Here is a 24289-nt window from a genome sequence, read left to right on the forward strand (position 1 = left end):
CTTTTCGAAATTTTTCAATCTCGAGAGTTTTCTGAATCTTGTACACTTGTACGAAATCTTGTACGAAAGTTCTGAAAGTAAAATAACGAAAGCGTTGGATGGTTTAAGGTTTCCTGGTAACGAGTAGCGTAGAATTTAATATCTAAATTGACGATACCACCAAGTAGCTTTCATGCGCGTTAATGATGCCCGTGGAATGTTCCTATTGTACTGTAAAGGTAACAACCCTCCTTCCACCCCACGTCAATGTATACTTACCAGAAAGGGGTGTGCAGTTAGTATTTTCTCGTGTTACGAAAACCCTCCTGGTATAATGATGCATCGACGAAATTTCCTATCGGCTTGGTAAATACAAGAGGCTTCCGGTAACGGAATTAGTCGAAAGAGGGTGGGGCGGTGCAAAAGTATGAAGAGTAATTAATGTTTCGCAGTTGCGATCACTTGGGACAACGCACCCACCAATCAATACCCTATTCTCGGGGAGGACTTCTCTATTCAATGCAAAGTGCGGGCAAGGCCTTCGCCCTCCGTTGACTGGCTGTACAACGGTGAATTAATTAAGACGAACGACCACTACATCATAGACACGTACGCCTTGAAGATCAAGAACGTTCAAGAATCCGATGACGGCATCTACATATGCCGGGCTTCCGTGTTGACTACCGGAGAATTCAGGGAACGATCTATCCGCGTTGAGGTTGGTATTAAAAGAAGTATTAAATACCGCGAAAAGAAGAAAAAAGTATCAAATACCGCGAAAAGAAAGAAAAGTATCAAATACCGCGAAAAGAAAGAAAAGTATCAAATATCGTGAAAAGAAAAACAAGTATCAAATACCGCGATAAAAAAGTATCGAATACCGCGAAAAGAGAAACAAGTATCAAATACCGCGAAAAGAAAAAGTATCAAATACCGCGAAAAGAAAAACAAGTATCAAATACCGCGATAAAAAAGTATCGAATACCGCGAAAAGAGAAACAAGTATCAAATACCGCGAAAAGAAACAAAAGTATCAAATACCGCGAAAAGAGGAAAAAGTATCAAATACCGCGAAAACAGAAAAAAGTATCAAATACCGCGAAAAGAAAAACAAGTATCAAATACCGTGAATAGCAAAACAAGTATCAAATACCCCGAAAAGAGAAAAAAGTATCAAATACCGCGAAAAGAGAAAAAAGTATCAAATACCGCGAAAAAAAAGTATCGAATACCGCGAAAAGAAAAAAAAGAAAATTTCTATTAATTCCTCGATGTAAAGAAATCGAAAGTCGTGAATAAATCGTTCCAAGAATTCGTAACGTTTCCACCAGGTTAGATTGCTCTTTCGAAACGATGCGAAAAATGAATCGAGAAGAGGAAACGTGAAAAGAAATACGGGAGAAAGTGTATTAAATTCGTATTGTAGAGACGGTGTACTGTAAAACGGAGAAAATTTAAAAAAAAATTCCCATTTCCAAAAGAGGTCGCGAAATCATCGAAACGTTAACAATTCTTGGAACGCTACCACCGGTGTATTTCGTCGTTGTTGAAATAAGATCGTGCTCGGTGATTATTTCCTCGTTTTAAATTCAACGCCCGTAACGAATCCGAAGAAAGATCCTTTTCACGAGCGATCATTAGCACTTTAAGATTAAACCGTTCTAGAAAAGCAATTAATACCGTTGGGTCGCTTTGGCCTTTAATTGGTACCTTCGACTGCAATTAAAAGTACTCCTTCGCGATCCCTTTGACGGTTTAAATATTTCGCCGCAGAGTAGCATTAACGTTCCGCACAGTTATTCCTGCTCCGACGCATCTCGTGTCACGGCTGACGTCTCCTCGTTAAATATTTCGCTCACCTTTTTCACTCACAATTCTACCAACCGTGGGATACGTCACGAATTAAAAACAGACGCGCCTAACACACCCCTGAGCGACAACAATCTCCGGATTACGGTCCCTCTTCCCCACCGAAAACTGAGCCGCAAACGCGCGTACCAATTATCCCCAGATTCCCGTACACCCTGCGACACGTAGACAGGCGTCAGAGGTTTGCATTTCGTTTAACAGGTCCACGTGCGGCCGACGATCCTAGAGCTGAACAGCCCCGTGGACATAATCGAAGGGGAAAACGAGAGCATACAGTGCAAAGCCCACGGGAAACCACCGCCGAAGTTCACCTGGGTGAAGTCCCTCACGCAACAGGACCTGTCGAACGCTGATGGTTTCGGGGTGGACCCGGACACCGGAGTGTTGACGATCACGAACGTGAAACGGGAAGATGCCGGAGAATACGAGTGCACGGCAACCAACGCAGCCGGAACTGCCAGTACGAACATCCGCGTGAACGTGATCGTCAAACCGAAGATCATGGAGTTCTTGAACACCACCGTGGTACAGGACAAGGAGGCGAACATCGTTTGCAAGGCTTTCGGTAGACCACCGCCCCAGATCACGTTCAGAAAGCACACGTCGGAGAAACCGTACGTGAAAGGTGCGCAACCGGACGATGACCGAATCGTTTTGACCAGCAGCCAAGACGATATCGCCGGTGAAACGGTGGGCACTTTGACCATCCACGAATCCCTCAGATCGAACGATGGACTCTACGAGTGTATCGCCCAGAACGCTGGCGGAGAAGCACGCAGAAACGGTCACCTGACGATCGAGTTCCCCCCGTCGTTCGTCTCGATGTCCAATCAGACCATGTGGTCCTGGGACCAAAGACCAGTGAACATCAGCTGCCTCGCCGAGAGCATACCGAACGCCACGATACGCTGGACCATGAACAAAGACCAAAAGATCGACAACAACGAGATGATCAAGCAGATAGACAACGGACCGTTCTCCACGCTGACGATCGTACCACTGGACAAACGTTACTACACAACCTACACCTGTATCGCCTCCAATGTGCACGGGACCAGGGAGAACATCATCGAGCTCAGGGAGGCTACCAGACCCGGCGAGGTGATGCAAGTGAAGATGTCCGACATCACTGCGACAACGATCATTTTCGATCTGATGCCGCCGAGCACCGATTCCGATCTACCCGTCAGATACATCGTCGTTCAGTACAAGGAGGATATGCAGACCTGGACGGAGGCTCAGAACAAGACCTGGAGCGTTGGTAGGTAGCAGGATTCTCTTCCTGGTTTTCAGGGACAATTGGAAGAGAAGGGGGCAGAAATGATCCACTGCGTTGAATGGTAGAGTCGAGAGTTAGGAAAAATGGTCCTATAGGAGCCGAGGTATGATCGAGAGGTGGATGTCACGATCCTGGAGGACACAGAGGTCGTATCCTATTGACCAGTGTTGAGTTTGCACTTACTCCAGCGCAACTACCGAGCCTAATATCCCATAGAACCGTTCCTCTAAGCTCCCAACTGTAGGTGCTCTGATTAATTAATTAACGAAACAACGAATAACTACTGTTACAAATATCTTTCTTCCTAATAATTTCGATAACCTTGCATACGACTTGTCCGAGCATCTCACCCTCTAGGTTAAGTCCACGTTCCATCGTCTCGACTCGCTGCCCGAGTTTCCACTGTGTATCTTCCTAGCAGAGTCGGCGATGAACCGCAACGGATGAATAACAGTGACTTCTCGTCGTTTAGGTTCCCTGTACGTGATCAAAGGCCTGAAACCGCAGACACCGTACGAGTTCCGTTTCGCCGCGAAGAACAAAGTTGGTATGGGCAACTGGGGAGCCTTCCATCGCGAGACGACACCCGGTAAAACCTTCCCCAACGAGCCGAAGATCGTGACGTCGGACAACGAGTACGATGTGTCCAAGTACAATCATCAGTACGAGCTCTCGTGGCTGGACCCGGCCGACAACGGCGAGCCCATCGACATGTACCAGATCAGGTACTGTCAAATAAAACGCGTGTCCGGCGAGTGGAAGGAGCTGGAGAACACTTGCGAAACGGTGGACGTCAAGAGCAGGACGAGGCACTGGTTGAAGAACTTGTACTCGGACACGTTCTATAAGGTGGAACTGACTGCGCACAACGCGATGGGTTTCAGTAAACCCGGATTGGCGAAGTTTAAGACGGCAAGGGGTAAGTGTCCTTGAATCATTTCATTAATCGGGCACGGTGACGTGCATTCGGTTTTTCATTTGCCAATTTTTTCATCGTAACGACATACCACGTCGGTACTAGTTCCCTTTTTCGAATTGTATGCATATATATATATTTTTATATATATATATATTTATACATATATTCTCTTTGAATACATTATGTGTGCACGAGGCTATTGCACCGATTGATATTCTGTTGTTCTTTTTTTTTTAATTTTTTATACTTGACGAGAAAGACCGTTTAATTACTTCGCCTCTGTTTTGTTCACTCAAGGAGGAGGGAAAAGGGTCATTGAGGTATTTACGATGTGTTCGGTCGCGTTTCGCGTGGCGGCAGCTCCCGTAACCGATCGCTAGAGGGCGTTCCGTCAAAGTATCCCAGTCCCACAAGCTGTCATCCGGACAATGATATTCCCTGCGAGCAAAACCGTCGTTACGTCTCACGCGCGAGACCAGCTGTACTGTACGCGACGCGAGAAACGTTCGCTCAAGGTCACCGAACGAACGTTTCGTCGATTACCGCTTTCTTTCCGCAACGTTCCACTCGAACGACAAGACACGATTCTGACAACGTTGCGCGACTATTTTGACCGCTCAAGGTCACTTTACACTTTCCCAACTAGCTCACCGTTTCGAGGACAGAGTATGCGTTCGCGAGTTTGCGATATATGTCGCTTGAACAGACCGATGGAACAGAAGATGAAACGTTGAAACTGTACGGTGGGTATGGTGATTCGGTGACCTCGAGTTCGAGTATATCACGTCGAGTACAGACAGCCTTATCGGCGTTACAGTGCGCTAACAAGAATTTGACCGTTGAAGGTCACACTTTCTACCGAGAATCGTGCCAAAAATGTTTCCTTCTTTCACATTTTCTTTGGTCGCAACGTCTCCTTTATTCTATTCTAGCACTGTAATGCAATCATCCAATCGGATTGGAAGCAAGAAAAAAAAAATGGGGTAATCGAACGGTATAGCGTCGATCTGTGCGAGATTTTGAGAGGTGATAGACTGGAGCTTGAACGGTGGTCATCTTCAGCGGCTAAATTCTTGTAACCCCACTGTGCGAGACTCGGAAAGATACGTTCCTTGTCCTCACCGATGCCTCCCTCTAGCCGTCCTTCTGTTAACCCTTTCACAGCCGCCGAAACGACGGTGACTTTCACGTCACTCGGTGAACCACACTAACGTAGCATCGATTTGTCGATGAAGAGAGAGTCCTCAGTCCCCTTGACCCTTTTAGACAAATGCAATTTAGATAAACTGTCCGGTAGCCAAAACTCGGTGGGCATCAATCAGGCATTTAGAGATATTCTCCCCCTCAAAACATGCTCAAGACACAAAAACGATCCTTTCTACAAGTCACTTTTTATCATTCAGAATCTACGGGCCTCAATCTGGACTACAATATAGATACTTCCGCTGGAGGTACTCCCAAGCTCGCCGTGACCGCCATTGCTACAGCAATAACGATTCTATTCCTAGCCATTTAAAAGCAAAAACAGACAAACGAACGATTTAAAAAAAAAAAAAAAAAAAAAAAAAAAAAAATACAAGTCATCGTCAGGAACGGTCCCCGCTGTTCACGCTCTAATCTTTCCGTTTAGTGTACACGTTAGAAGTGGTATATGCGAATCATATATTCCGGGGAGAGTACACACCAGAGACACGCACACACGCCACGATGGACGATGATTAAACGGGGGGGAAAAAAAAGAAAAGAAAAGAAAAACGAAACAAAAACGGAAACGACGAAGAAAAAAAATATATATATACACTAAACTCGTGTTCTGTGTGCGTGTGCGTGTGCGTGTGTACGTGTGTGTCCGCGCGCGCGTACGTGTGTGTATATGTGCGTATGTGTGTGTGCACGTTCCGTGTTCGTCGAGTTTCTTGCCACGGTTCCGGCGCGTGTTTCGTTTCCTCCTCGAGAAAGAGAGCGCGTCGTATTTGCTTCGCATCGCGGATGCACACACACGGAAAACAAAAAGAAAAGAGAGAAACGAAAACCAAAAAAAGAAAAAAAGAAAGAAAAAGAAAAAAAAAGAAAAAGAAGAACGAATCGGCAATAATCGCACGCGTTCACGATTGTAAAGCGAGGGAGAGAGGAGGGTGGTGGTTTTTCCCCTCGCTTCTATACAGACCGGTGCAACAACATTCCGAGGTGACGAGAGAACGTTTAGAGGTTAAGTGAGTTCCGTGTAACTAGTGAGAAAGAGAGACGAGAACGCGGTGCGATGTGTATTTATACATATATATATAAATATAAATATAAATATGGTACCTTGTTTAAAAAACAAACAAAACAGACAAAAAAAAAAAAAAATTGAAAACAAAAACTGCTCACCGTTAGCAAACGTACTGGTACGTTTTCTTTTCTTTTTCTTTTTTTTCCCCCTCTCTCGTATACCTCGCCCCTCGAAACCGCCTGACCGTTTCGGTGTGGTGTCTCGTGTTACGGTGATTCGCGCGTGCCGTGGGGAGGGGGGGGGGTGACATTTTCGAGAGCTCGAAAAAGAAAGAATGAAAAAAAAGAAAAAAACCACCGGTAACGAGATCATTTTCGCGTCGTCGAGATACACGTATATACCGTCGTAACGATAATATCGGGTCTCGCGTTGTCGTTCGAGAACTATAAACGAGGAGTGTATTCGACCCGCCCCACACCCCCCACCCCTGACCACCACCACGCTGCTGTCGCGAACCGAACCTTCTTTTTTTCTTTTCTCTTCGATCCCACCGTGCGCGTTTCACGACGACGAGGCTCCAATTGCTGTCGAAGAATGAAACAACTGTTCTTTCTTTCTTTCTTTTTTTTTTTTTTTTTTACTTTTCTTTTCTTTTCGTACGATGTAACGTGCTTCCATTCGAGGAGTTCGTTGCCGCGCCGAATATTATTACGTTTTCCCGCTGTTTCGCGTCGCAGCCACGCCGACACGCGTCCGACCGCGCGAAACACCACTGCGGATCTATTTTAGCGTAAAGTGAGAGGCTTCGCGGGCCTAATACTTACTGCCTTGAATTTGCCAAATGCGTAGTGTTAGAAACGCGAGTGTTCCACGGAGAGGGTATCGCCAATTTATCGACGACGATCGGGAGAGGAGTGGGGATAGTGATCGAAGAAACGAGCGTTCGCGATTTCTTTGTTCTCGGGGTAGGGGAAGGAAGGGTTGAAAGTCACGAAAAGAATGCTTGTTGTCGTACTAAAATCGTCCGTGTTCGCTTTACCCGGGAGGGATGCCGAAAATACGGGGGTGGTTCGAATATAAACTTCTTTTTTAATTTATCGAACGAATTTCTTTCTTTTCTTTTTTTTTAAATAACGAAGGATTATTTTTCTACACTTCGTTAACTCGTATACTTTTCCCAAGTATATTATAAGTGCGCAGGAATTTTTCCACCTATATGGTCCAACCCCCCCCCCCCCCAAAGATTTTTTAAGTGATTCGAGCAAACGATAGTTACTCGACATCGAATTTGGGGAGCGGGGAAATTTTCGAGACCCCTGTTGCAGTTTTCTCGCGTTGTTTCGAAACAGCTACAGTACGCTCGTGGAAAGATTGCACGTACCATTGACACGGGCCATTTTGAAAGCTTACGAGACGGATATACACGCGTTCCATACGCGAGATTGATCCTGAACGAGTAGGACACAGTGTGACTCTAGATGCAATCTTCTCGAACGCGTATTATACATACCGAGAATTTCGATGCTTTCGTATTCACTGAACACCGTTCCGTGTCACTTTGCGTCTAGTGTACAACAGCATAAGAATGCTTCTTTCGTTTCGCATCGATAGAAAACTGTACACACAATTTTAATGACATATAGACGTGGAAAAATTCGGACGCAAATTTTAGTCGGAAAAGAGAAGTTCACAGAGAATCTATAACATCTATATAGAACACTGTGTACCATCGGTGCCCGTGAAAGATGCTCTCGACCAGTGTCTTCATTCCGATGACACCCTAACGGCATTCTTTCGAAACGCGAACAGTAGGTAAATAATCTTTCGTCAGTTTCGCGATGAATTCGTTCGATGTACGTGCAAATGGTGAACGTCTCGTTCGTATTCGAAGCGTTCCCGTGTTTTCAAGTTTCGCGTCACGTTGGCAGAGTACAAATATTTTTGGAGGGAAATTTTCGCGCGATTCTCGCGGTCCGATCTCGCGACGATGTTGAGAAACGGCACGTGTTGTCCGTGTGTGTATCGTTAAACGAGGAGGTGGGGAGCTCGACTCCGGTCGGTGAACGGAATACTATCATCGCGCGGCGTCTCTCGAATTTGTCCCAGTGGGGGTAGCGCTCCGCGAAAATCCGTTTTCGTCCGAGCTGGTGGTGTGCGGCCGCCCCCGTAAGCCGGTGCCCAGGGGTCTGGTGGAGAACTGCTCTGTGATCCGCGACCCAATTTACGTTTTATTATTCGGTGCGCGAGTCGACGTTCGCGGACGCGTCTCGTACCACCGCGGCGCGTATTTAGAGCCAAAGAACCGCAGATACTTAAATCCACGCTTCTCGTGTTCGACGCGTAAATCACACAGCTCTTAGCTCGCGAGGAGATAGTCCTCCACGTGACACACGATTGGATCCGCGAGGGTAGCGAGTACCTCGGAGAGCAATAATAATAATATATCCGCACGAACGGGGGAGCACGCCGATTTAACCTACATAGATTGCGCATAAATTAGTTTTTTAGTTACACTTGTTTTATTTTTGGAATTGTTCTTTTTTTTTCTTTTTTTTTTGTTTCTTTTTCAATCCGTTTCAGCCGATCGCAATTTTTTCTCTCCTCTTGTGTATTTTTGTGCGTTATGTACTCTTCTTTAATTTCGTTGGTTTTTTTTTTTTTTTTTTTTTTCTCGTAATTTTTCGTTTTCTGGGGTTAAACTCTTTTTACTTACTGAGTCATCGGTTAGTCCTGCTTGATTAGCTCTTGGACCATACGTGTTTAGTGCGCATGATGTGTGTTATGATTACGATTACTATTACTATTATTATTATTACTATTATTATTATTATTATTAATAATATTATTGTCTATTATTAATGTTAACGTTACGATTACTTTTACCGTTATTATTACGATTAATTATATTATCACGGCGTATTATGGCTGCTACCGTCTACTATAATTATTATTATTATTATTATTTTTATTATTATTATTATTATTAACGTCACTGATATTATATCTTGAAATCGGTTACTGATCACCTATTGTACATCGCGTATCGTCATTACCATTAGTATTATCGGTACAATATATACGTCACGAGTGTTGCTGATCTTCGTTCGAACGAGAACCGACGATAGGTGCTCCGTACGAGACCGGGCGCCAAGGACACGAAGCGAACGATGATTCCGTCGCATCCGGGAATACATGAAATAAAAAAAAAAAAAGGTCCCGTAGAACTCGTCTTGTCCACGGATCGATCGACTCGCCGACGAGAGTCATTGTTCAACGTGTGCGACGGGGTCGTCGAACTTCGATCCGTCATATTTTCACTCACTTGCCTGGGTTCTTAGATGTTAGATTATATCGCATGGCATGCGCTTAGTATCGTTTCAATATTTTTTTTTTTTTTCTCCACCCCCACCCCAGCCCGAAATTTTCCCACCTTTCGAATCCCTTGTCTTTTTTTTCTCTTTTGTGTTCCAATTAGCGCCGTTCGCCTGCGTTTCGTTGGCGAGACACTTCTTCATTCCATCGAACGTACCTTTGTATACCCGTATCGAGGGAATCCGTGATCAGTAATGTGTATGGTGTAAACGTATCCGAGTCCGAGTGTGTTAGGTGTAGCGCGAATTGTAAGTACGTACAGAGGCTGCGCGAGTGTTCGAGAAACGACAGATGAGACCTTCAATGATCTCGGAGGTACCTAAGTTCTTGTAAGTTCGCGGTACCGTTGAACATTTCTAGGTTAGCGTTTACAATAGGAGCATTTACAATTCCAAAGGAGCGTTTACCATTCCAAAGGAGCGTTTACAATATCAAGCTGCCATTTCGAATCTCGAGTTAACATTTCGAATCTTCGGTAACGTTCACACTTTCGGGGTAACGTTTAATTATAAATTTCAAGCTAGCATTTATAATTTCAGGGTACTGTTTAAAATTTTCAGACAACGTTTGTCATTTCAGTGTACTGTTTAAAATTTTTAAACGTTTGTCGTTTCAGGGTACTGTTTAAAATTTGTAAACGTTTGTCGTTTCAGGGTACTGTTTAAAATTTTCAGACAACGTTCGTCGTTTCAGGGTACTGTTAAACATTTTCAGATAACGTTTACAATTTCAGGGTACGCTGTTTAAAATTTTCAGATAATTTTCAGGGTACTGTTTAACATTCTAAGATAGCATTTATAATTTCAGGTGTACCGTTCGTAACATTCGAGGAATCGTTTCAGATTTCAAGGTTACATTTATCATTCCAGGAATCGTTACAAATTTCGAGATAACGTTTACCATTTCGGAGCACCGTTTACGATTCGCTGTCGGTTCTCGAGACTGTTGTTTGTTTATCCATTCGGAAAATAAACGCTGACCGATATCGCGCGCGCTCCACGGTGAGAAGCTACCGAGATGCACTTGCAATTATCCTCACCGGATGCAGAATCCACGAGAATCTCGCTGTTTTGTGAACAAGTGCTCAACTGTCGCGCTCGTTGAACGCTCGCCCAGTCGCGTCGTTTAGATTCATGTAAACGAACCAGATGGTTACGTCCCGTGTATACAGATTCGGCCTTGTGGACGAACACGCAGCAAACGTAGTATGCTTTATCGTTCCGTGATCGATAACGTTTCGTTCACGACGACCGAGGGATGCGTGTATCATGTGTATTCTATAAATACCCAGTAAACCAAGGAATCTCGTAACAGTTGTTCAGAATCGAAAGTAGTTGAAACCGAAGAGCCTTCAGTATGCGACCAAGAAGTTCCGTGGTTCCGAGGAGAGAGACAGAGAGAAAGAGAAGGGAAACCTTATGTCACACTTTCGTCCGGTAGGGTGGATTGAAGTTTAAAAATCAGACTTCTTTGCAAAAAAAAAAAAAGGAAAAAAGAAACTACTAACCATGGAGTATTCAATTCCCTTCACACTGGATACAGTGTTGCGTTTGTAACAATCGGTAAATAAATATTCCTTGAAAAAAGGTTCCATCGGTCGAAAATCAACTGGACTTTAAATACCGCGTATCATGGTTCTGCTGATCCTCGAACAGACGCGGCCATATTTGTAACACTAGTTGGACTTCAGACTTTCCTGGGATCTCTCGAACTGTCGATTCTCTTTTTATTCAATCCCAAATAAATACTATATTTTTTTTTTGTTTCCTATCTTTCTGGTACGAAGACGATAACACACATAACTTACTCCAAGGGGAGTCTACTAGACCTCTGGGAGTTAGGTCTACTAGACCTCTAGGGGTTAGGTCTACTAGATTTCTAGGGGATAGGTCTGCTAGACCTCTGGGGGTTAGGTCTACTAGACCTCTGAAGGTTAAGTCTACTAAAACTCTGGGGGTTAGGTCTACTAGACCCCTGGAGATTAAGTCTACTAGACCCTTGAAAGTTAGGTCTACTAGACTCCTGAAAGTTAAGTCTACTAGATTCTTGGGGGGTTAGAGCTACTAGACCTCCGGGGGTTAAATCTATTAAATCTCTGAGGGTTAGGTCTACTAGACCTCTGGAGGTTAAGTCTACTAAACCCCTGGAAGTTAGGTATACTAGATCCCTGGAAGTGAGGTCTACTAAACCTCTGGAGGTTAGGTCTACTAGACCCCTGGAGATTAAGTCTATTAAATCTCTGGGAGTTAGGTCTACTAGACCCCTGGAGATTAAGTCTACTAGACCCCTGGAAGTTAAGTCTCCTCAAAGAGCAAAGAAGCTACTATCAGAGTCATCTCTCGACTTACCATACTCGCGAATAATCTGAAAAAGAAATTTATTCCGCGTTAGCTGCCCCCCCTCCCTCGCGAGACTCCAAATTCACGGCTCCAAGAGCCCCAAAAGTCATCGACATCGAGTTGTCCTCTGGCTCAAAGGTTCTCGTCGAAAGCTATACTCGCATCTTCAACCACCCCCTGTGCTACCCCCGGAACCACGGTCCCTCGGGCAACTTCCTCAGGATTCTGCGCGTTCCCTGGATCTGCGACCAGCGGGATCAGAAACCCCCCACAGCTCGAAACGAGTTCTTCGCGGGTTGCTACCTCGACGTCGACGCAATTTCAGCCAGTGTAAAGACGGGCACGAGTTTCCGGCCGAGGGACGCGACGCTTTTGCGAGCAGAGAAAGAAAGAGGGGGACAGGAAGAGAGGGAGGGAGACAGAGAGAGAGAGAGAGGAAGAGAGAGGGGCGTTTCCTTCGAGGTAGCTTTCGAGCGGGAGACACGCGAGCCGAAAAGCGTGTACTCGTCGGCGCGAGAGAAACGTTCCTCTCGCGCCAACGAGACAATAGAGAAGAGACACGCGGAGAGGAAATCAAGAGAGAGAGAGAAAGAAAGAGAAACGGCGCGCGAAAATCGTTTCTGTCCCCGTGGAACCCCTTTTCTTTCTCGTATCGATCTCGCGAAGCTCGTTTGAACGAGAGCCAGAGAAAAGAGGAGAAGGAGGAGGTGGAGGAGGAGGGTCCACGTCCGCCGTAGCGAGGCCCTCTTAATTTGTAGCGCGTCTGCAACGTCCACGGGACTCCGTCAGAATGGGGATTCGATTCAACCGTGTCCTAATGTAATTTCGACGAAGTTAAATCGCTTTGGGATGAGAATCGAGGCTCCGGGATCGCTCGGACCGCGTGAGCCTTCCCCTTCCACTCTCTTCCATTTTTTTTTTCTTTTTTCTTTTTTTTAATCCCTTTATCGCGCGTTCTCGCGGAAATTACGCGACCGTTGATGAATACAAGAGGCGACAGAGAGACCGATACCCGAGGGACGTCGCGTTGGGCGATAATCTCCAACGGTGCGTATGTACAGTTCGGAACTCGAAAGAACGCACTCGGTAGGAACGCGCCGAGTCACTATCGGACCAAAGGGGGGAGATTGGGACGTTTGGGAGCGATTGGACTCCCGCGGTGGAAAGTAATCGTTACCACGGTATTTTTGCTCGCGAGAGTTTCGTTATCGAATGTTTCGATCCCCCTCGGTGAAGAATGTATAATTATTAACGCACCGAGTAGATTACGGTGCCTCGAGTACGACTGGGATCGTTGAACTTTTGTTGCGGTCGAATTTCCGAGGAATTTTATGTTTCCAATATTCGGCGAGTATATTAGAATGGTATTTGAATACTCGATCGATAGAGTAGGATATATTTGAATACTTGTATTTGGATATTTGTTGTATTCGAATAATACAACTGCGAATCAAGTTCTTTAAGTTCGTTGTCCTTTTTTAAATTCTATTTTCACGCGAGATGTGATATTCGAGTAGCGAGATTTGTATAATATTTGAATAGAGATATTTGAGTAGTAATATTCGAGTACTAGTATTTGAATAGAGATATTTGAGTAGTAATATTCGAGTACTGATATTTGAATATAGATATTTGAGTAGTAATATTCGAGTACTGATATTTGAATAGAGATATTTGAGTAGTAATATTCGAGTACTGATATTTGAATAGAGATATTTGAGTAGTAATATTCGAGTATTGATATTTGAGTAGTAATATTCGAGTATTGATATTTAAGTAGTAATATTCGAATACTGATATTTGAATACTAATATTTGAATAGTGATATTCGAATACTAATACTTGAATAGTAATATTCGAACAGTAATATTTGAATAGTGATATTCGAACAGTAATACTCGAATAATGGTATTCGAATAGTAACGTTCAATCGGTGATATTCACACGTCCGAAATTCACTCATGGAATTCAAATACTCGCGAAATATTCGAAATCGAATAATTTCAGATCTAATCTCGATCGTAGACGCGCTATCGGATCGTGTTGTCTATCGCCCTGTTGATCCCCGGTTGATAATTCGATCCGTGACAAATTCCACGAGCATGGAATTCCCGAAGCGGGCGGACGGGGTGTGTTTATTTTGCTCGGCGCGTTCGCGTCAGTCTCTCAGCCTCGGGCACATCGGTCCGGAAAGGTCGAGCTCGGTGATAGAAGGCAGATTTTGAGATTAATCGCTGAAACTGCGGGATAATGGTATGCCTCTAACGCAATTAAAACTCTCGAGGCTGGGTGTCCCGTCGTCGTACGGAACTTATAATAGCAAGACTCTGCGAAGTACGAGCTGTGCTCGTCCCCGCCTCCTCTCTTTACCCCCTCTCCCCTTTCTCTCTCTCTCTCTCTCTCTCTCTTTCTCTCGATCTCTTTCACGGGGATGCAATTTTGCAAGTTAAAACGAAGTCTGCCGCGAAACTGCATCGGTCGGGGGAGATCAGGAACTGGCGTCGACGAGATAATTTCGACGAGGATGCAAATGAGCTGCCGAAGAGAGGCGCTACTGTGCTCTTAGCTCGGCTTCCGAACACGCGGCCGAAGAACGCCGGATGAAAGAGTCGGTACAGTTGCCACGGCGTGAACTTGTTATCGCGGAACTGTTCCTGAATATAGACAGCAATCGATGAAACGGAAATACTACTTTCGAAGGGAAAACACACGAATAATTACAGAACACTTCGTGCAGAAAAATGACGCGTTCGAGGAACGGGTGAATCGACCGAGAACGAAGAACACGATTTTTTCAACGAGGAAAACATTGAATTAATTCGAAAGAATCTCGAGTACGGGTGTTGTTAAGTTTCTTCTCAAAAATAGTAGCATAGAATATTGTTCGTTGTTAAATATTAACATAGAATATTGTTACGACGAGTATCGAGTAATACGACGCAACTGTAATTGTAAAAGTAAATGTTTCTTACGGAAGATTTCTTGATTTTCACAAAAATGGGTTCGGGGATCTTATCGATTTTTGTAAAATTATTTCCAACGTTATTCTTAATCGTAGAACATTGTGGAAAGATATACATAGAAACCTCGATACTTGCTCGTCATTTTTCTCAACTCCGTGCAATTCAAATTTTCAACTCATTTTCAACTTTCGAGCAAAATTGTACATTACGATAAATACATTTTACATCGAAATGTAAATTCGATAAACACGAGCTTCCAAGTTTCGAATCTTGTTCAATGATAATACAATGATCACAAATTGTTGTTCCAAAACCTTCAATGCTGCGCGCTCGTAAACTCGAATTTCGGTGTGCAGAATTTCTTCGAATTCGCGAGGAATTGAAGTGGGCGGTTAAACGATTTTGACGACTGACAACGTAATTTTCACGTACTCGGGTCTCGCTGTACCAACACTTTCGTCCAACGTTGTACACGCTCGTGAGCGTAAGCTCGTTCCAGGAACCCGCTCCGTTCCGAAACAGAGTCCCCCGTTATAAATAGAAGACACGGTTCAAACGAACAAAGAGAGAGAGAGAGAGAGAGAGAGAGAGGAAACGAAACGCGAAGCGAACGCGGAGTTCGCGGTAGCTCGCGATATGAAGTGCAGCGCGCAATGTCGAGGACCGTGAATCTATTTTCGAGGGATAGAGAGCGGGTAAGAGGACGAGGAGGGAGAGGGGAGGAGGGGGTGCACGTGGCATTCAGAGCGAGTTTTCAAGCCTCTGCATCGCGAAGACGCGATAACGCAATCGGAGTTATACACAGGGTTCGTACGAGCTTCCTGCATTCTTGGTAAAAACGCTCGAGACTCTTATTGGTTCGTGCGTGCACAGTTTATTCGAACGAAAGGACATTTCGATCGAATCGAATTCAATTCGTCGCTGAGAAACGCTCCCGGTTCTACGCTGCGTATCAATCGAGATACAGCGAGCAACCTCGCGCAACGCGACGAGTAGTGGGGGGAGTAGACGGTCGACGTGGTGGGGAGAGCGCCTCGGTGACCTCGAGCGGTCAATTTATCTGGACGCAACTCCGCAGTAGTGGAATTCTCGACGCGCGCGTTTACGAACCTTTCGACGAATACCAATGAAATGCACGTTGCAAGAAGTCGAGTAAATTGTACCTAATCCGTGAATACAAATATTTTCGCGCGAATACAGTACTGAATTGTATTTACCTCAAAGTTGCTCGGAAGATATCGAGTTCGAAAGTAACGAGAATATTCGAAAGTAATTCATATCGATCGTTTTGCAAGCATCCTCTACGTTTACCGGGATTCTTTCACTCGGAAATGCATTATCCATCCCACGTCCGGTCCTTCCGTTCGGATACTCTTTACAATCGAACCGATCGCGAAACGGACGAGTTACTTATTAACCCTCCTTCGTTTTTCGCGGCACGAATCGTCGTTCGATTCCACTCGTTCGTTCCGGGTCATTTTCTTTGTTTCGATGGACCTCTATCTCGACTTTAATCCCCGAATGGGAATAATGGGTATTTCTGTAAAGGTTTAACGGGAAACCTTTTTCCCGTCGTGGCGAAAAATAATTTTTCACGGTCCATTTCGCTTCGCCCATCGTCGCCGTTGAATCGTCGAATGAAAATAGAAAAAGCTCTCGGGGGTGAATGGTAAAAATGACGGAATTAAAAGCGGGCACGAAACGGCTCCGAGCATTAACGGGGGACCCGGCTACATTTTCCTCGGGTCAGTTATTCCCGTTAAAAGCCGAAAAAAAATAAAAAAAATTAAAAAAAAAAACAGAAAGGAAAAAAAATTCTCTTTCTCTCTCTCTCTCTCTCTCTCTCTCTCTTTTGACTGTTCAACACAATTACCGCGCCACGGTTCTCTGACGCGCGTACGAATCGTTCCTTAAACATTCGTTGCCGCCCGCGGTCGTTTCCATTTTCGCGTTGCCATTTTTTGCCCTCGCCACCTCCCAACCCATCCACTCTTTCTCTCGTTCGTTCCATCCAGTTTCCATCAACGGATGTTATTTTTCAATCCTCTCCAGCGTACGTACCACGTTCGGTTATAATTTTTGCCCTACGTCGACACCGGAGAAGGATCTCCCGGAAGGGTCGTCTCCGCGAACGCGTAACAACCTGGAGTAATAAGAACGATCGAGAACACGATATCCTGTCAATTGCAGCGCTCGAAAATACACACGGTTCCCTTTATACATTCCGCGTCCCCGGTCCTCGCCATTAATTCTTTCTCTCCACCATTTGGCAACAACTCGAACGCGATCACCGTGTACGTTTTCTCGTATAATTTTTTTTTTTTTCTTCTTCTGTGTGTGTGTGCGTGTGTGTCTGTTTTTTTTTTTTTTTTCTCTCTCTCCGATGTATCCCGCGTACAGGGACGCGTGCAACGGCTGACCCGAGTTAACGAGGACGGAACGTGAAAACGAAAAATGCGCGAAACTCTCGAGCGCGGAAAGAAGAAGCGCCGTGGCCCGGTCTTCTGGCCTCGCGATTCGCTTCGTACGGTCCCACGGGGAACAGGAAAGGGAAAGAAAGAGAGGATGGAAAGAGAAAAAGGGGGAAAAAACGTGAGATACGAGCGCGCGAGAAACGAGGAGAGAGAAACCACGCGTTTCCACGGGGCGGTGGAGTTGCGTTGCGGTGTTGGTACCGCGTGTTTCGATGGCGTTTCACATCGAACAGTCTCAATTTCCAACGAGCGCGATACACGCTCGCGTCGACACTTATATATCTGTATACAATATACACACGTATATGTACAAAACGTATATAAATAAATATATACATATATATAGATATTATATATGTAGAGGGAGAGAAAAAAAGAAAAAAAAGAAACAAAACATTTACACGCGTGCAAGGATTCATGTGCTAGCCTTAGTGCCTAATATTCGTATTTATGACGCGGGTGAACGTACAGTTTCCCCCGTGGAACACTTATTGTAAATATGAGTACGGAAAATATATATATGTGAGTGTTTAAGGAATTACCAGACCGATCAATCCGCCGATGGAGAAGCCACCGTCAAATTGTATCCGCTCCCCCTCCCCCCGCGAGAAACGCGATATGTACATATATATATGTGTGTGTATAACATATATATATATATATTTATTTATTTATATTTATATACATGTATGTATGAATATGTACATGTATATGTATATGTACATGTATATACGCCGCGCAGAGATTATCAAATAGACCGCGACCGAAGAAGATGATCCCTGGTACAACTAGAATTACACGCGAGCGTTGTTTAACGAGGGGACAGGACGCGCGAGGACCGTTAATCGCGAGCGACTTAACCCCTTGACGCGTGAATTTGTCACGAATTTGTCGAATTTTGTATTCCCGCGGAATTCGGGAGTCGGGACTATTGTAACGGGTTGCGATTAGAGACTAGAATTATTGTTAACGTGTTGCGGTTAGAGGCTAGGATTACTGTAACAAGTTACAAACGATGCCTAGAATTATTGAGATGGGTTTCAACGAGAGACCAGGACTACTGTAACAAGTTACAGTTGAAGCCTAGGACTGTTGAGATGAGTTGCAGTGAAAGATTAGGATTACTGTAACAAGTTACAGTTGAAGCCTAGGACTATTAAGATGAGTTGTAATTAGAGACTATGATTACTGTAACAAGTTACAATCAAAGCCTAGAACTATTAAGATGAGTTGCAGTGAGAGACTAGGTTACTGTAACAAGTTACAATCAAAACCTAGGACTATTAAGATAAGTTGCAATGAGAGATTAGGATTACTGTAACAAGTTACAATCAAAACCTAGGACTATTAAGATAAGTTGCAATTAGAGACTAGGATTACTGTAAGAAGTTACAATGAAAGCCTAGAACTATTAAGATGAGTTGCAACGAGAGAGTTAGGATTACTGTAACAAGTTACAATCGAAGCCTAGAACTATTGAGATGAGTTGCAGTGAGAGACTAGGTTACTGTAACAAGTTACAGTTGAACCCTAGGACTGTTCAGATGAGTTGCAATTGGAGACTAGGATTACTGTAACAAGTTACAATTGAAGCTTTGAACTATTGAGATAAGTTGCAATTGGAGACTAGGATTACTGTAACAAGTTACAATCAAAGCCTAGAACTATTAAGATAAGTTGCAATTAGAGACTAGGATTACTGTAACAAGTTACAATCGAAGCCTAGAACTATTGAGATGAGTTGCAGTGAGAGACTAGGTTACTGTAACAAGTTACAGTTGAACCCTAGGACTGTTCAGATGAGTTGCAATTGGAGACTAGGATTACTGTAACAAGTTACAATTGAAGCTTTGAACTATTGAGATAAGTTGCAATTGGAGACTAGGATTACTGTAACAAGTTACAATCAAAGCCTAGAACTATTAAGATAAGTTGCAATTAGAGACTAGGATTACTGTAAGAAGTTACAATGAAAGCCTAGAACTATTAAGATGAGTTGCAACGAGAGAGTTAGGATTACTGTAACAAGTTACAATCGAAGCCTAGAACTATTGAGATGAGTTGCAGTGAGAGACTAGGTTACTGTAACAAGTTACAGTTGAACCCTAGGACTGTTCAGATGAGTTGCAATTGGAGACTAGGATTACTGTAACAAGTTACAATTGAAGCTTTGAACTATTGAGATAAGTTGCAATTGGAGACTAGGATTACTGTAACAAGTTACAATCAAAGCCTAGAACTATTAAGATAAGTTGCAATTAGAGACTAGGATTACTGTAACAAGTTACAATCGAAGCCTAGAACTATTGAGATGAGTTGCAGTGAGAGACTAGGTTACTGTAACAAGTTACAGTTGAACCCTAGGACTGTTCAGATGAGTTGCAATTGGAGACTAGGATTACTGTAACAAGTTACAATTGAAGCTTTGAACTATTGAGATAAGTTGCAATTGGAGACTAGGATTACTGTAACAAGTTACAATCAAAGCCTAGAACTATTAAGATAAGTTGCAATTAGAGACTAGGATTACTGTAACAAGTTACAATCGATGCCTAGAACTATTAAGATGAGTTGCAACAAGAGACTAGGATTACTGTAACAAGTTACAGTTGAAGCCTAGGACTGTTCAGATGAGTTGCAATTGGAGACTAGGATTACTGTAACAAGTTACAATTGAAGCTTTGAACTATTGACATAAGTTGCAATTGGAGACTAGGATTACTGTAACAGGTTACAGTTAAAGCCTAGAACTGCTCCAACGAGTTGCAATTAGGGATTAGGATTACTGTAACGAGTTACAATCGAAGCCTAGTATTTACTATTGAGATAAGTTGCAATTGGAGACTAGGATTACTGTAACAGGTTATAGTTGAAGCCTAGAACTGCTCCAACGAGTTGCAATTAGGGATTAGGGACAAGTTGCAGTTGAAGCCTAAGACTGTTGCAACGAGATACAATTAGGGATTAGGATTACTGTAGTAAGCTTACAGTTGAAGCCTAGGACTATTGTAACGAGTTACGGTTGAAACCTGGGACTATTGTAACGAGTTACAGTTACAAATTAGAGTGATTCGACGATAAGAAGTTATAGTTACTATTGAATATTGTAACGAGTTGCAGTTAGAGCGCTGTAGACGGGTACAGTCCCTACAATCTACAAAAGCTATCCTAGATAAAATTGAAGAATGTAATAGTAAATTAATTAACATGGCGTGTAGCGCTCCTCTCCTAGTTTTATTAAAACTTCGGAGGTTTTTAGAGCGATAAGGGATCACTTTTTTAGAAACTTGAATTCAAATTTAAGAAGTGGAACTACTCTTCAATGTCGTAACCTTCCTATGCTATCTTTGAAAATAATGAATATACAAGGAAGTCTTAGATGGAAAATAACACAATGCAAACATCGATAAAAACGATACGATCTATTTTTACTTCGAGATAAACGAGTAATCTTCATTTTGTACCGATATTGTACACCTATTGATAATTAAAGATGTAAAATGTATTTATAACTTACAAAAATCTTCTTCAAACTAAGATTGCTACTAGTGCATATAACATATTAATTTCCATAGAAAAAAAAATTTTTAGAATTTGCTCAGAAAACTTGCGACAGAGGGTAGTTTCACCCTTTGTGCGTCAGTTACAACTACATATCCCTTACTCTTGACCCTCCTGCAAACCTGCGAAGTTTCATAAAAATCGAAGGGGGACGCTTCGAGGATGTCCCTTGTAAGAGCAGAAACATTCTCGCTACAATCGAATAAAAAATGATCGATCGCTCAAGGCCACTTAACCCGACTGTAAATCCTGTCGAACACGATCACCACGTTATGCCAGCTTGCGTGTCCGAAACACATAAGAGTGTATGCAAACAGGCTCGCGCGAAAAGATGAGATAAAGCAACAAGTAGAGGGGTTAAAGTGTACAGGGTGTCTCGTTCACCCTGACCTCCTTTATCAACGTTATCGTACCGAAGGAAAAATATTCTCGTGTTGAACTTAAGTACGAAATATACATTCCACGATAAGAAACACCGTTAACTGAATCATCCACTTGGGCAGCTAGAGTGAACGAGAACCACTCGAAACGAGCGTATTGAATAGATAGCATACTACATCGAACTTAAGGCGTCAGCGTTAAGGGGTTAAGGTCTGATACGAGAATCCGAGCGAACAGACGAGAGCAATTTGAGATGGTTTCTTTCACGGCCGTCTCGTTCATTCTCCGCTCACCTGTTTAACAAAATAAAAGAAGAGAAATAAATAATGAAAATAAAATTTAAAAAAATTTAATGAATAAATAAATTAAATAAATTAAATTAAATTAAATAAATAAATAAATAAATAGATAAATACATTCGACTCCGAGAATACGACATGCTCCAAATGAAACGGTAAATATACTCAGCACATCAGAAGAGAACGGCCGGTGTAATGTGTATCATACAATCTGCTAAGTATATCGTAGTAGTCCCTGTTGACTTCAAGCAAAAAAGCGAGCGAGCGAGCGAGCGAGAGAGAAAGAGAGAGAGAGAGAGAATCAGAGAGAATGTGTGACAAAAAGAGAGAAAGAGAGAACGCGAGAGCGAGTAAGAGGCAAATCAGTGGAAAGGCTTTCTGTGTGGAGGTAGCACATTTAGATTAGCGATGCGTAGAAACTAACATCGGGTGAGAAAGGTAGCGAATGAGCTTTCTTCCCCCTTCCTTGAGCTTTCTCGGCACCCCTTCTCGCCGTGGTTACGCGGAAGAAGGATGGCTCCTCTGTCGCTTACTGTACCGCTATACTTTTCGCGCTTGGTACTTTGCACCACTTTCTTTCCCACTATTGTTTTATTTCGTTCTTTCTAACACGCTTCTTTTACCGCTTCATCGACGACAATAGCTGTTGTTCTTCTTTCTTTCTTTTTTTCTTTTTTTTTTTTACTTTTTTCTTTTTTATTTCATTAATCGTATTACTCGTTGGCTTTGGTTTTGGTTCTTTACGTGTCTACGCTTCGATGAAAACGGATTTTTGGCACATCCCCAGAACCCCCCGCCGATCTTGTTTCTTTTCAGGAGACTAAAATTAATCGTCCGCGTAACGTGTTTGGTGATGTTGGATACCACGGGTTGTGTGTCTCTCGATGAAAAACAATCGTGACACGGTCTAATCGCGTCTCACGACTCGGAGGTAATCGTCGTCGCGTAATTACCAAAGTTGTGCGAGTGTCGAAAAAAATATACCGATCGATGGACTCACCAACGAGAGGTATCATTCTTTTGGGTATTGGATCGCGGTCGCCACGAAATCAATTGGCCGCTCAAGGCTACCGAGACGCTATCCCCCACCACACCGTGTTTCGCTACCCCCCACCACTCCAACCGTCCCGTGTTCGCGTAAGTCTGAGAGGCAAGCGGATATGGCGCGAGAGTGGGAGTCTCTGACGCGTTTAACAGTGGGGAAAGTGACCTTGAACGGCCAATTGATTTTCTTCCAATTGTGATTCGAACGAAGGAATAGTTCAGATTGGACGAGAAATGTTTCCCGCCCAAAAATCGAGCGGTGAAATTCTGTGAGCTACTACCACACACGTTCGACGATGATTGAAAATACCATCGTCTGAGAAAAAACTTTTCATCGAATGGAAATTCGTTAACGTTTCGTGGAAGATTCTAACTGTCAATAATATTAACAGAATGAATTTTCTTTGTTCGTAACAACGATTATTATTCTACGAGTAGCCAAGCGAATGGTAATTTCACCGTTGTGAATGTTACGGGAAATATTCCATATTTATGAAACAATTACATTTGAAACTGTATTATGTTTTTTCGTCTCCTTGTTTAATTTTTACGAGTTTTCGTAGTTGAATAACACGTAGTGGAACAGAAATCGCTTTAAATTTGAAAATTCACCGAATACAAATACCCGAACTTTTCAGGTACTCGCACACCTGGTAATTACGCTTCCAGAAGTCACGGTTCGCGTTAATTAAATTCGAAATTAACAATCGAATAAATATTCGTATACTAGGTTGTCGATACGAATCGAGGAAATTGCAAATTTCGTCGATCGAAAATTGAAAATAATTAATCGAACAACTTCCATTAGTTTTTTTTTTTTTTTTATATATATATGTATATAAAACCTACCAGTACGTTTCCATTGTTTCGTTGTCTCCGAGTCTTCTGTGAACGTGTTCGTGAAATGATCAATAATTCTCTTACCATCACCAAACATTGTTAAGTACTGCTTTTGCACTAACGGATTGCAACAAATGTATACTTGCATCGTGGTACTTGTATCTGATAAATTGTTCTTGTCCTTTAAAGGTGTAGACACCACCGTGGTTCATCACGAAGGACCCCTGATATCGAGCGCAGCCATAATCGGTATCGTGATCGCGGTACTCTTCATTATCATTATTGTGATCGACGTGATCTGCTGTTGCGCGCATAAAACAGGTGAGAAATGTTCGAAATTAAACAAATACCCGTAACATTACGAGTCAATTTGTAACACGTGGCAACGATATTTATTTAACGATTAAAAATATCACGGCGACGTAAATTTCTCTAAAATTCGTAGAATAAATTCATACCCAAACACGCAATCCCCGTCCCGTTGCGCAAATTTATTAGACGCTGGGAAACGAATTTATCCAAAACTGTGCATCGCGTATGCTTGATATTGGGGAGTAAACTTATCTAATTTATTAATATCGTAGCACAAATTCGTTCGAAATTCCACCGTAAATTCCTGCAAAATTGCGAACGCGAATTTATACGAGATCGCGGCGTAATTTTAACGTGCAATAATAATAATAATACCATCTTGCCAGTACCAAGAACGCGTACGTTAAGAGTAACACGAAAAAGGTACAGTGTCGCTAATAGATCTT

The 24289-nt window shown here is 43.1% G+C and overlaps 1 protein-coding gene and 1 long non-coding RNA gene across 8 annotated transcripts in view; one reads left to right on the forward strand and one right to left on the reverse strand.

Annotated features, from left to right (window-relative positions):
- The window catches only part of Fas2 (neural cell adhesion molecule fasciclin 2), a 233999-nt gene that overhangs the window by 203674 nt on the left and 6036 nt on the right, over nucleotides 1-24289 (forward strand). For 5 of the 6 annotated variants that reach the window (XR_012992319.1, XM_076313167.1, XM_076313143.1 and 2 more), the window contains 4 exons: nucleotides 432-697; nucleotides 2050-3109; nucleotides 3600-4046; nucleotides 23721-23852. Coding sequence is in view for 5 of the 6 variants with exons in the window: in XM_076313167.1 (XP_076169282.1) it covers nucleotides 432-697; nucleotides 2050-3109; nucleotides 3600-4046; nucleotides 23721-23852 (1905 nt within the window). In the remaining variant the exon portion in view is untranslated. Of the gene's footprint in view, nucleotides 1-431; nucleotides 698-2049; nucleotides 3110-3599; nucleotides 4047-5449; nucleotides 5626-23720; nucleotides 23853-24289 lie in introns of those variants that run through there. The other variant, XM_076313187.1, reaches the window with a different exon arrangement.
- LOC143147700 (uncharacterized) overlaps nucleotides 1-24289 on the reverse strand; it is a 46406-nt gene that overhangs the window by 18896 nt on the left and 3221 nt on the right. The gene's annotated exons all lie outside the window — the stretch shown is intronic.

This window comes from Ptiloglossa arizonensis, chromosome 1 (genome assembly GCF_051014685.1).
Source record: "Ptiloglossa arizonensis isolate GNS036 chromosome 1, iyPtiAriz1_principal, whole genome shotgun sequence".
Taxonomy (NCBI): Eukaryota; Metazoa; Arthropoda; class Insecta; order Hymenoptera; family Colletidae; genus Ptiloglossa; species Ptiloglossa arizonensis.